The sequence below is a fragment of the Vicugna pacos genome, chromosome 8 (assembly GCF_048564905.1).
Source record: "Vicugna pacos chromosome 8, VicPac4, whole genome shotgun sequence".
Classification (NCBI taxonomy): domain Eukaryota; kingdom Metazoa; phylum Chordata; class Mammalia; order Artiodactyla; family Camelidae; genus Vicugna; species Vicugna pacos.
Genome location: NC_132994.1, coordinates 58608402 through 58621386, shown reverse-complemented (window position 1 = coordinate 58621386; position 12985 = coordinate 58608402). Strand labels below are relative to the sequence as shown.

Below are 12985 nucleotides of genomic sequence, written 5' to 3'. Positions count from 1 at the left end.
CCCCCAGATCTTCAGAGGTTCACAAACTTCTTGTCTGGGGCTCCTCCCGCTCGGAGGCGGGTAAGGATGGATTTATAGAGAGAAGCAGTGTGAAAGAGAGGACTCAGAGCCCCTCCAGTCCCAAACAGTGCATCAGGAACTGCAGAAACAAGAGCAAAGCTCTGGGACCAGCAAAGTGCCAGCCTCACCACGCTAGTTCTAGCGTTTCAGCTGTGTTTCGCTGGACAGCGACAGGAGGCCTTCCTCCCCTCCCCAAGAAGGGTCTGGCAGGTACTTCTTTGCACACAAAAGGGCTATTCTCCTAGCTATAAACGGGAACAAACCATTGAGGACTGAAACAAAGACAGAAGCTCAACTGCTTTTTTTTTTTTTTAATTCGGAGCCAACAGGAGCCAATGTGCCCCTTCTAAAAGTGAAACGCTGGAGCGTGTGGACAGTTCTCACCGGCGCCGTCCTCCTCGGGACAAGGTAGTGTGACGGGTTCCCCGCGGGCTCTAAACTTGTCCTGGCGAGAGGGAATTCCATTAAACCCAAGGGTACGTTGCGCTTCTCAGGGCACTGATCGTATGAAAATTCCAGCGGACTCTCCTGGAAAGGATACCATGCCCCCTGAGTCTCTTTCCAACCTCTCCCAGATCGCTGGAGTGAATCAGAGCGATTTCGTTCCTGGGGTATCCGAGGGGGATTTCCTGCCGGCCCCGCACGGGACCACGGCGGAGCTGGTGATCCGCTGTGTGATCCCATCGCTCTACTTGCTCATCATCACAGTGGGCTTGCTGGGCAACATCATGCTGGTGAAGATCTTCATCACCAACAGCGCCTTGAGGAGCGTCCCGAACATCTTCATCTCCAACCTGGCCGCTGGGGACGTGCTGCTGCTGCTCACCTGCGTCCCGGTAGATGCCTCGCGCTACTTCTTCGATGAATGGGTGTTCGGGAAGGTGGGCTGCAAACTCATCCCGGTAATCCAGCTCACCTCAGTGGGGGTATCCGTGTTCACTCTCACTGCCCTCAGCGCCGACAGGTAAGGGCACAGGTGGCGGCGGGGGCGTAGAAAAGCAGCGGAGAGGGGCGGGGAGTGTTCCTGGGGAGGGAAGGGAGGAAGGAAGGGCTGGGAGGAAGAGGAAGAGGGAGAGGGAGAGAGACTGTTTCTGGGAATTAGAGTAAAATGAGTGAAAATGGACTGAGATGTGAAGCTTAAAAAAGTATAAGAAAATTTTTATTTTAAAAATAATTAAAATTGCATTAGTTTAAAAGTAGTTTTGAAAGTGCATTGCCTAGCGTCCCCACTGCCCTCCACTCTCCACACACTTTGGGAATCTCTATCATCCATTTCATAGAGAAGTCATAGAACAAATGTGCAACCGTGCAACTATCTTGTAGGTGCTTTTTGTGTGTCCTTAAAAACTTAGAGGTGCACTTTCCTTACTCAATAGTTCAAGAACCTGAAAGGTAAAGACTATCTGTCTTAACATTAGGGACGTGTTTGATTTTTATTTTTTATTTTTTTTGAAATAGGGAGGAACATCACTTACACTTACTAACTTAACTCTGCTGTTTCATTTGAAGCAAAAACAACTGGAATTGTAGATGTTCTTCAGACATGGCTTTACGCATTCTTCTTGTTTTAATACCTCAAGTCAAGTGACATTCCCCCCCCCAAGATACACACAAAGAGATAGGTACCAAATTTTATTATCTTAAAACAGTGCTGCACAAATACATCTTTAATGTCAAATCTGCTTTCCACATATGTTAAGGGTGCAAAGTGTCCACTGTTCTACTTTGTAGATCAACTAGTTCGACTGTGTCAGTTTTCAGGGTGAGGATATAGAGGCCCAGAGAACATAAGTCCCCTTGGCAGAACTGGGAGGAGAATCCAGTCTTGCTGACTCTAGGTCAAGTGCCACCATCCCAGGCTTTTTATAATTATGATTTTGGGCATTTAAGCAAGAGGGATGTCTGGATGGGGTTGGGGCAAAATGTAAAATTAGGCATCATTGCAAGGAGCCTTGTCTAATTCCCTTAAGCTATTTAGGTAAACAATTTAAATTGGATGATTAAGGTGGTGTTCACTGTTCTCCTGTTTTAATTTACATATTAAGTTATTAATGAGCAATGAGTCCTCAATTTCCTGGTATTTGCAATAATACCCTTACATCACTTTGGCATTGAAGAGTTAATCTTCATTGAAGGAAAGACAATATTCTGTGGAGAGCTGAGAGCCATTGTCTTTTTTAAGCCAAATACTATTGACTTTCTAGTTTGCATAATATTCTTTCTAAAACGACATTCCTGTAAAGATGAGTGACATTGGGTAAATTATGCACCTCATTTGGGTTATATGACAGCATTTCTATTATCTTTTAAAAAGGCTTTTCAAAATTCCATAATTAAAATGTGACTTTTTAATTTAGTTGCCCTTCTTTATGGGACTCATTTTAATTAGAAAGTTAAAAAACTTCTATTTAATGATTAGAATAAAACTTAATGAATGGCTATCACTGTAATAGTTAAAATTACTATCATTATGCATTCATTTCTAAAGGTGATCTTAGTAGCAAGACCTAGAGCTTGAGTTTGTTTCATAGCACTTTTCTCAGTCTCTTGTCAGGGGAGCACATAGATGAATTGGCTCTGACCAAGGTCAGAGAAAATGCTGTTCTTTATATTTACTGACTTTTCCGGTTTATGTGTATCACATACTTTGTAAACACGGCATGACTACTTTAAAAACAATGACAAAGAAAGCCGGATTGCTTTTTCTAGTTGGTCCAGAGTCTACTCATGTTTATCAGTGTGCATTTGGGAAATTGAAATTAAGAAACTGAAATTACTAATGATAAAATTACACAATATATTCCAATATTCACTTAAATGGTTTGGAAATGTTTTGTTGTATGTTGTCTAGACTTCTATTTTCCTTCCAGAACATAGTAATCAAGTGTTGCTTAGTATCTGATCTCCCCACATGTTCTCTCACTAAATATTTTGATTTCTTGTGGATTTGGAAACTAGTATAAGTCTAACTGCACTTAGTCCTGCGCTCACTTTTTTGGTGTGAGTTTGTTATCCTCACCACCCTATGAAATAAGCATTATTATTATTACCATTTAAAAGTGAAGAAAACTAAGGGTTGAAATTAAGCAACATTTTCATGATCTCACAGTGATGGAGCCAATATCTGAACCCAGTTCAAAGCCTGGACTCTTCACCTTTAAGCCCCATTATCACTTTCCCAAGGATAAGAAGTTACTAATAGTTTTCATTACTTAATGGCAGTCTGAAAAGTTAAGTTTAGAACAAAGCACCCAAGAGTAAAAAAAGAAAAATGATTGCAAAAGCTGATTCATTAGATTCAATATGATGAGAGAAATTTGTAAAATTTAACTGCAAAATGAAAGAAACATCTTGAATTCAAAATTAAGAAGTAGTTGAAGCAATAGGGAAAGTAAAAAAAAACACAAAAATTCCTGTTATTAGAGCCTTTAGACAATAAATTCAGTTTGTTAAACCAAATATCCCATCTTCATGAGATGGCTTAAATGTCTTTACCTAAGAAAACAAAGGTAGGGAGTTTAGAAATAGAATCACAGTCATGTAGAACAAGATACAGGAAGATAGATTTTGGAAAGCATATCCCAGTGTGAACCGGAGGCTTAAATGTTATATATTATTGATGACAGCATCACTGAAATAAATACAATATTTATGAATCTACCTTGAGGCCCTAATCACCTTTCTTGATATGGCCAAAGGGTGGTATGGGTGACATGTTTTGGTACTTGCGATTATTAAGTCTTGACATTCCAAACTCTTTTGAGGAGTTTCAGCTGATATATCTTTAGGAAAAGTCATGTGTGTCCCCTGTAGTTGTGCCTCAGTGGCACACGAGAACAAGAATGGGAGGAGGAGAGACGGGCGTGATCTGAAATGCTGATAGTCGTGCTCTCAGTTTATTTTTACTTTCATCTTGATGAATTTTTATTTTGTTTTTATTTTGAAAATGTACTTCTTTTTCTTGCTTACATTAAATAGCTGCTTAAAAGTATTTGCATATTCTCTGTTGTATCATGAACTGAACAACCCACACGCGCGCGTGTGCATGCGCACCCAGACACACCACATTCCCACCCCTACTGTTGTGACATGTGATATTGGGTGGGTGGAGCCCCAGAAGCTGTACTTACTTATAGTTGCCATTTTAATATCCCTTTCATTATCTATTATAGTAGCTACATTTCCAAACTTAGAATATTATTTCTTTGATTCTTGAAGATATTTTTGGCATCTAAAAACCATTCAAATGCAAGGAACTTTTAAGAATGAGTTCTTCTTTTTCCTTTATAGGAAAAACAATTTCACATCATTGGTCTTTTATATAACTGCTAACTAAAATGCATTTATAAATTAAATTTTTAAAATCTATAAAATAATGAAAATGAAATTAATATTAATTTAATGTACTAGGTTATGTTGTTTTACTAAACAGCCAATATTGGATTGAATGCAAAAACAATACTGTACCAGATCTGACTGATGGGCTGATATATTAATAATTTCAAGCTTTTTTTTGCTAGTTAGGAAAATCTGATTTAATTCCATAACTGAGCTAGTTCTATTAGGCTGAACTTTGAATCATTAAATTATTTGGCTATTATACTTAGGCAAACATATTTTCGTTGGTGTAATTATTTGTTAAAGTATTGAAACAGATCCAATGGGGCCTTAGGTCTAACACTTTCTAGACCTTCTGAAGCTTTTTCATCAGTCTTTGTCTGGTGGTGAGAAGGAGTGCCTTTATCTGTTTGCTGGTTTGCCACCAAAACTCCTGACTAAAGCTGAGGTCTGATTAACCAGCTGGCCCTGATTAGAGATGCTTTCTTTAGTCCACATCCCTGGGCAGTACACTGAGAAGCCCTTGTCTCTCAGGGAATGCTAAAACTGGTGCTAGAGTGTGCTTTCTAAGCTCTTTTGGAGAGTTCACGCTGGTCGTACATACCCCAGAGAATTGTCCCCACTCACCCTACCGATCATCCGTAATACCAGAGTGATGACTTATTTATTTTTTAATTTGTTCCAAAGGAACTTAAGGCAGCTTAAGATAAAGATACAAATAACATACAACAGGAATAGAAAAGGGAGGAAAACCAGGTATATGGAAAATAAAAGATGAAAAATATAAGGTGACCCATACCTTGGTGAAATCTGAGTCATACATTTTTATGAGTGCCTTCTCGCTGCCAATTCAAAAAGGGAAAATTTTGTTTTGCATAATGAGTGCTCAGCTGGTATTTTTACATAACCATAGAAACAGGATGAATCGTAATCTTAATGTGCTAGTTTTTAATTTAAAAATTAACAGAGTAAATCTTCACTAAATCAGGTATCTTTTCTTCTTATTTCTCTAATACTTCTAGATTATTTCCCTTTCCCTCCTCCTTAGAAGGAATCTCACAAATTGAATTAGAGAGGTGCTGTATAATTCTCACAATATTTCTACTGTTGCCATAATTTATAGAGTACTTTATAGTGTTCGAAGATATTCATTCTCCTTGATCTGAAACCTTTAGGACACACTGTAAGTAAGGAAGGGATGCACCACACTGCGGGTTATGGCATCTGGGTGCTAGTCCTGCATCCGTTACGTCCAGGTATTCTAGTTGAGAAAAAGTGATAAGAAAGCACAAAACTCATACCCATAAGGCAATATTTTCCTCATTTGCAAAATAAGACTAGTATCTTTAACCAGAGGTGAGGGACCTAAGGTAGGGTCCTATTGCCTCCTTCTCAGAATATAGAGCAGAGAGAGACCCAAGGAGGAGAAAGGACACTAGTAATTGGTGGGGCAACCAGATGCTCAGTGCACTGCTCCACTGCTCTGCCTGTCTCACTAGTTCTTGTTGCCACACCTCAGACAAGCCTCTCATTTTGTCATTTATGCTGATTCTATTTGTCTATCACAGTGGAAACAAGGACCCTCTAAGATAAACCTTTCAGTCTTCTGCCTACAGTGATGCATTTAAAGAGGGGCCACCTGTTCTGGCTGAGACATGAGGTCAGACAGTGAAGTTCAACAGTTTCCTTATTGTTAGTTGTCACAAGCAGTGCAGGTCCTATGTGTGTGTTTCAAAACCCTAAGTAACATTTTACCTTGGTCCTTCCAATTGCTGATGGCTCAGGAGGGTTTGATGGATTTCCAAGGTCTTTAATAACCTTCATTGCATTTTTATTTTCTCATTCTTAACCAATTCTTACTTAAAAGATTTTAGTTTTTATTTGTTTATTTATTACATTTCTGGAAAAACTGATGCTGATATGAGATATAGAGGATTCTTTTCTGGAAAGAGTTGATCCAATATTTAGTACAAGAGTTAGAGATTTTCAATAAGAATTTCTTTCAGCCTCTAATGTAGACCTTCTTCTCTACTTTCTTTTATTATTTGTGGAAATTTGGGGGAATGTTTTGAAAATTAAAAATTTAATGATTATGGTTTAATGCAAATTAATTTTTGGAGAAGAACCACATTTTCAGAGAGAACTAAACATTAAACATCTCATTGGGAACGAGTTTTAGATTATGAAAGTGATGTCTAGAGATGATATACTTCTGAGAAAATGCAATTTTTAGAGACAATTTAAAAGAATATGAAATGTTATTTGCTAACACTGCTGAGGCTTAGCTTCTCCACTGTAAAAATGTCTTTCCAGGTAAAAATGCTATTGATTTTAAATGGACAAGGAGTTTGAATGCCTAAAAATGAATAGACTAGATAAAGCATTTGACTCTTCAGTTGTACTCCCTGTTAGAGTTGAAAAAAGCACATAGAATCTGTTAGTCACAAGATATATGTTATTACGTAGGTGTGAAGTTGTAAGTATGAAGAAGTCTTCTGCTTACTGGCTTTGTGATCATTTGAACATCATTTTATCCCTTAGCCCCAATGAATTTTTCTGCAAAATGGATATACTAATCAGTCATACTGCGCAGAATTATTTTATCAAATGAAACAATTCATGTGCATGCATTTCTAAACTGTGGGTTGCTGTGTAACTATTTCTACTATATTACCTATGTGTCAAGATAACATATGTTTCACTAATTCAAATCGATATTTTACTCACACATGCAGTTAATTATCAGGAAACAGGCATTGAAGTGGGGAGCAAAACGAGTATATTATAAAATTCATCAAGATGATCTCTGCTTTCTGTAGCCTTTCCCTAATTGTTTTAACCATAGACTGGCTAGTTCTAACCTGGTGCCTTCATCTAGATGACTTTTCGTTGTCATTCTCCTTGTGAAACATTCATATCATTTAAGACATACATTTTAATGGGTTAAAAACAAAGTGATTTTTTTTTGAGGAGAGAAACAATAAAATTTCTAGCCCTTCTGTAATGAGGTCCAGTGTTTCTCATCTTTTCTCAAGTGACATCTCACTTATGACATTAATTTTTCAAAGGTTAAGTATAATCTTAGACACTCTTTTGGATGAAAAACATAGATATTTTTAAATTAAAATCTTAGTAATTTTATTCATAATAAAGTTCAGAATTTTACTATAGATTAATATCCTTAAAACATTTGATCATTTATCTCTTAGTTTCTTTGGCTTTTTCAATATTAATCAGTTTTACTGCTCAGAATTATTTTATCAAATGAAACAAGATGAAAGCATTTTTAAGCTGTGGATATCAATACTCTTAAAACATGATGTAGCATATTGTAAAGGGCAGGCATCTGATTCTTCAAATACCAAACTTCTGCTGGATTCCAGATACTCTCCACCCATAGCACCAGACAACCTCACAGGAAACCTGTGGAAAGATGCTTATTGCGGAAGTCAACTTCTTGAAAGGTGGTTTCTAAACCTGGCTTATATTCAGAATCCCTTGAAAAATCTTATAAAATGCAGACTCTCACATTTTACATCCTAGAGACTCTGCACCAGCAAATCTGGGGAGAAACCTAATATCCTTTATCTTTTTTCAGTTTTTTAGTTGATCCTGAAGGTTGATCCAGAGTGGATATCATTACACTAGACTGTGTCTTCATCTCCCTCCTCTGTTCTCTCAACCTAATATGCAACTACCACCCCACTCTTATCAAAACTGTTCTCTATATGTGACCTCCTTGTTGCTCAGACCACGTTCCCTTAATAGTGCAACAAACACGTATTCTGAACCTACTGTGGACCAGGTGTTGTGTTATACCCTAGAGATACAACAGCAAGCAAGACACAGGATTTGGTTTCAAGGAGCTTTCTTATTTACTTTTAGAGTATTGGACACAGAGGTCTACACTTCTTTATGAAATTCTCTCTTTCTTCCTCTTGCTTCCACAGTACCCTTCTCATCTCATATTTGTCAGATTGTTCATATTTAGATTCTTTGTTGGCCTCTGATAAATGATAGTTTGAAAACGAAAAAAAGATTGGGTAGTGCAACTAGAAAGGTTTGCAGAGATATGCCGTTGGAGATGTTGAGATGTTGTGATGACTTTACATGAGCTAAAAAATGATCTAATTTTCATTATATATTTTGTGATATGATTAAGTTTAATTACCCCTTCACATTAAATTTAGACTGTACACAGATATAATAAGCAAGATTCAAAATAATAATTAATGGAGAAGTATATTTATTGACTGATATTTAATATATGAATGGTAGCTATGCTCTCTTTCTATGCCTCTTGATTAAATGCTGTCTAGTTTTCCATTAGGGATATCTTTCTGAAACTACCTAGAAGAAAAAGATCAACTTTTTATACATACCTATTACATCACTACATTCAGTGAGACAGTTTTTATACTGAGGGACTATTTTATTTCTAAATTTTCGTAAATATTTGAAAGAAGCATGATTAAACATGTTCATGTTAATTTGGATTGTATTGTTTTACTTTTTGCCTTTTATCCTTTTGAAGATTCATATGAAACATTGATTGGCATATAGCATATTTTCTGACAATTCTATGCTACGCTTTAGCGCTAATAGTGACACTTCAGATACTGTTGTTTTAAACTATAATTTCTGGCTTTATAGAATTTGTAAAACATCCCTATCAGTCACATGTATATTATTTAGGATAAGATCCAAGAGGTCCATGTTCCCTTGCAAGCTAACAATCGTCCCTATTGAAAAGGTCCATGTTCTCTGCTCCCACTAGGTTTCTTACTTTTAAACCAAGAATTCTGGATGTATTCCTCAATCTGGATCCGTTCTGGATCTACTCTGGCAAATTTATCAGGATGAGAGAGTTATAACTTCCATTTCTAACTGAATGAAGATTGAAGTTTCCCCAATGACTTGTAGACAGAGAGACACACTGGAATCTTAGTTATTCACACACTTATGTTAACAGTTTGGGAATAATGGGGTGTTGGTGCCTGTTTCTTAGCAAGTAAGATCTCTGTCTCTCTCTTTTCCTTTCTTTCTCATTTTAATTTTTCTTTCTTAAGAGAGTAATCTGAGCTGTATTGTCTTCCCAGGTACAAAGCCATTGTAAACCCCATGGATATCCAGATGTCAGGCGCGCTGCTGTGGACCTGTGCCAAAGCCGTGGGGATCTGGGTCGTCTCTGTGCTGCTGGCTGTTCCCGAAGCGGTGTTTTCCCAAGTGTCGCGCATCGGTGGCTTGGATAATGGCAGCTTCACAGCGTGTATACCCTACCCTCAGACGGATGAATTACATCCCAAGATTCATTCAGTGCTCATCTTCTTGGTCTATTTCCTCATACCTCTTGCTATTATTAGTGTTTATTATTATCATATTGCAAAGACCTTAATTAAAAGTGCACGTAACCTTCCGGGAGAATACAACGAATACACCAAAAAACAGGTATGCTTGAGAGGTGTGTGTGGTGTGTTGGGAGTGTGCTGGTAGATGCAGTAAGTGCTATTTTCAACACCAGGAATGATTAGAGCGGTCAGAGCGCACTGGGATGTGCACTGGACTGAACTAGAAGGGATGTTGAGGAGCCAGGAGGTGTCTCTAATGCGTCACCATGTCATAGCTCTGTAAAAGTCCACTGAGGTCCAGATTATCTGCCATCTGGGCCCATTAGAAATTAACGTCTTTGAAAGTTTTGTTTATGTGCAAATGTTTATGCAAAGAAACATGGAACAAACCAGAAACATTTTCACATTATAAGTATATATATGTATTTATTATTGTTTCTTCACTCATTAGCTCACTAAGGATGACAGGAAGTCCGAGGGGGGGGATGCATTAGGAAAGGACTGTAGGACACGGCCTAGGATCTGAGCTAGGATGCCAAAATGGGAGACTGGGAACAGAGGGCAGCAGACAAGAGTGAGAGTGATTGGAATGTGGGCTGGTACTTGTGCTTGGTCTAATTCAACTTTATAACTTTTCTGATAAAGATTATATACTAATTAAAAAAATACAACCTTATGTAATAAGCACCTTATGTATTCTTTCTTCTCTAAATAATGTATGGTACTAATTTAAGATAAAACCAATTGTGTTAATTCACAAAAAGATGGAAATCTTGCAATTATGGGACAATTTCATGTTGTACACTTGTGCACTTCTAGTGAAAAAATTCTTCCAAAGGGTATGTACGTTAAGGGAGCTTATGGGTGCCTGCTCCCCAGTTTGAATGAAAATGAACTGAATCACAGATGAATCACAGATTAAAATATTCTGGGCTGTAGATGGAGGCAGAGGCTGGGGCTCTGGACACTAAGTCTGGGAAAGGTTTCTTGTGTGGAAGCTGGTCTCTGTTTCTTGATGTCCATCAGCATCAGGGATCCACACCTGCTCTAAAGTCCTAAACTTTTAACCAATCATTAAAGTAATTGTTATAAAAATCAATAGATTTATTATCTCAATATCTGGCATCATTGATGCAAAAACGTCCCGGTCAGTCTCCCTGTGCTTTTTCCTTTACACACAACCCTTTTATTCCGAGCCCTGGGATCCAATTTGCATCTCAGTTTAGGTATCTAAATTTTTGCTTTGGTTTCTAAAGTTGAGTTCCTCTTAACCTCCTCACCTCCACTTTTTTTGTTTGTTTTTTAAGGCCTTAGTTCTGTCTTGTTTTGTTTGTTTGTTTGTTTCTTGTGAATTTCCCTATTAGGACTTACAAAGTTTGGCTGAGTAACTGGGCTTGACATCTGCCAAGATGTAATCTCAACGCCAACAGCCTCCCTCTATATTTAAATCTCCAAGTATAGACTGCCAGGAAATTCTTGTTCCTGTGCTGCATCTGCTAGGGAGGACCCTGCTTAGTAAAGTAAATTTTACATCTACCTCCTTCACATGGCCTAGGTGTCTAACTTTTGCCTCTGGGTTACATCTGCAGTACCACATTCTGCTTCCTGAACCAGACTCCTTTTCACTTGCACATTTGTTTACTGTCACCACTCCCCAGTATCAGATCTCTTTCAGTCCTAAACTTTTCCAGGCTTTTCTGGCATATTCTAGTCATCTACCAATAGTTTTAGCTCAGAAAAAATATATTATCTACTATAAATATCTTGGTAAATTGTGTTTTCACTTTCATGCTGCCTTATTTAAATAGTCAAACCAATTAGACAAGTGTGAGCTAAGCTTTGGACCCTAGATGTTAGAAAAAGATTTATAGATTAAAAAAGATTAAGATCCAATATTTGAATTTTGTGTATTTATCACATTCTTGAAGACCTTCTTATGAAACAGCAAACATAATAGGTGAATTTGTGAAAAGAAAGAAAACACTTTTGTTTTCATTCTAAGCATGGGTAGCCTAACATAGTAATGTTTATAGAATTGACAGTTATGTCAGATGCTTTTGATTTAAGAGAGTCAGGAGTTTAAATTAAATCTCAAGTTTTTTTTTTTAAATGGATAAGGGTTAAAAAAAGTCATATCCTATTTCAGTAGATCAATTTTTCCTATTTAAATTACCCTAATTTAAAAAAAATCGAAGCTTGAATATATTCTGTGGTTTATAATTCAATGGATTACAAACAAATGATTTATATTTATAGTGATCACAATAAGACTTTAACTTAAAGGAAATGAGTTAAAAATAAGAGATTTTTTAAGATCACAATTTTAACATGAAGGCCATTTATAAGCTGTCAAATATTTTAAAGTGAAACTAGTGCAGTGACCAGGCCAAATAGGCTTCATCAAATTGTTAAAATCATTACTTCAATGAGAAAAATTGTTTTCATGTTTGGGGGTGCATTTGCTTGCTAAGTTTTACGTCTCTTGTACCATAATGTGTTTAGGATGTGGCTGGCTCTGTTTTCATTTTAATCAGTGGGACTTTTTCCTTATATTTGCAGATGGAAACACGGAAACGCCTGGCTAAAATCGTGCTGGTCTTTGTCGGCTGCTTTGTCTTCTGTTGGTTTCCAAATCACATCCTTTACATGTATAGGTCTTTCAACTATAATGAGATTGACCCATCTCTAGGCCACATGATCGTCACCTTAGTTGCCCGTGTTCTGAGCTTTTGCAATTCTTGTGTCAATCCATTTGCTCTTTATCTACTCAGCGAAAGCTTCAGGAGGCATTTCAATAGCCAGCTCTGTTGTGGAAGGAAGTCCTATCGAGAGAGATCAACCAGCTACCTACTTAGCTCCACTGTAGTGCGCGTGACATCCCTGAAAAGCAACGCAAAGAACATGGTGACCAATTCTGTGTTACAGAATGGGCACAGCGTGAAGCAGGAAATGGCACTGTGATTTTGGCCATTCAGCTCACTAACTGGAAAGAACTTACTCTTGTACCTCTATCAAGTAGAGCAGAACTAAACAATTTTCTCTTCCTATAGCTCAGCTAATTCCTTAGAGTATTTCACGAATGACTCAGAAAAGGCAAAACAAACAAAGCTAGCATTTTTCTCTGAACAAGACTTTAAATGACCTTAAAAAATGTATGCATTACTCACATTAAGAGTGATCCAAAAATGCAATTCTGTATGTGTACAAATCAATATTGCTTCAAAATTGAACTTGTTTTG

General features: G+C 37.4%; 1 protein-coding gene across 1 annotated transcript; it reads left to right on the top strand.

Moving 5' to 3' along the window:
• The first annotated feature begins 478 nt into the window (after window positions 1-478).
• NMBR (neuromedin B receptor) lies at window positions 479-12707 on the top strand. The gene is made up of 3 exons (XM_006197770.3): window positions 479-1024; window positions 9498-9846; window positions 12306-12707. The coding sequence occupies exons 1-3, from the start codon at window positions 567-569 to the stop codon at window positions 12705-12707; spliced, it is 1209 nt and encodes a 402-aa protein (XP_006197832.1). The 5' UTR covers window positions 479-566.
• The last annotated feature ends 278 nt before the right edge of the window (window positions 12708-12985 follow it).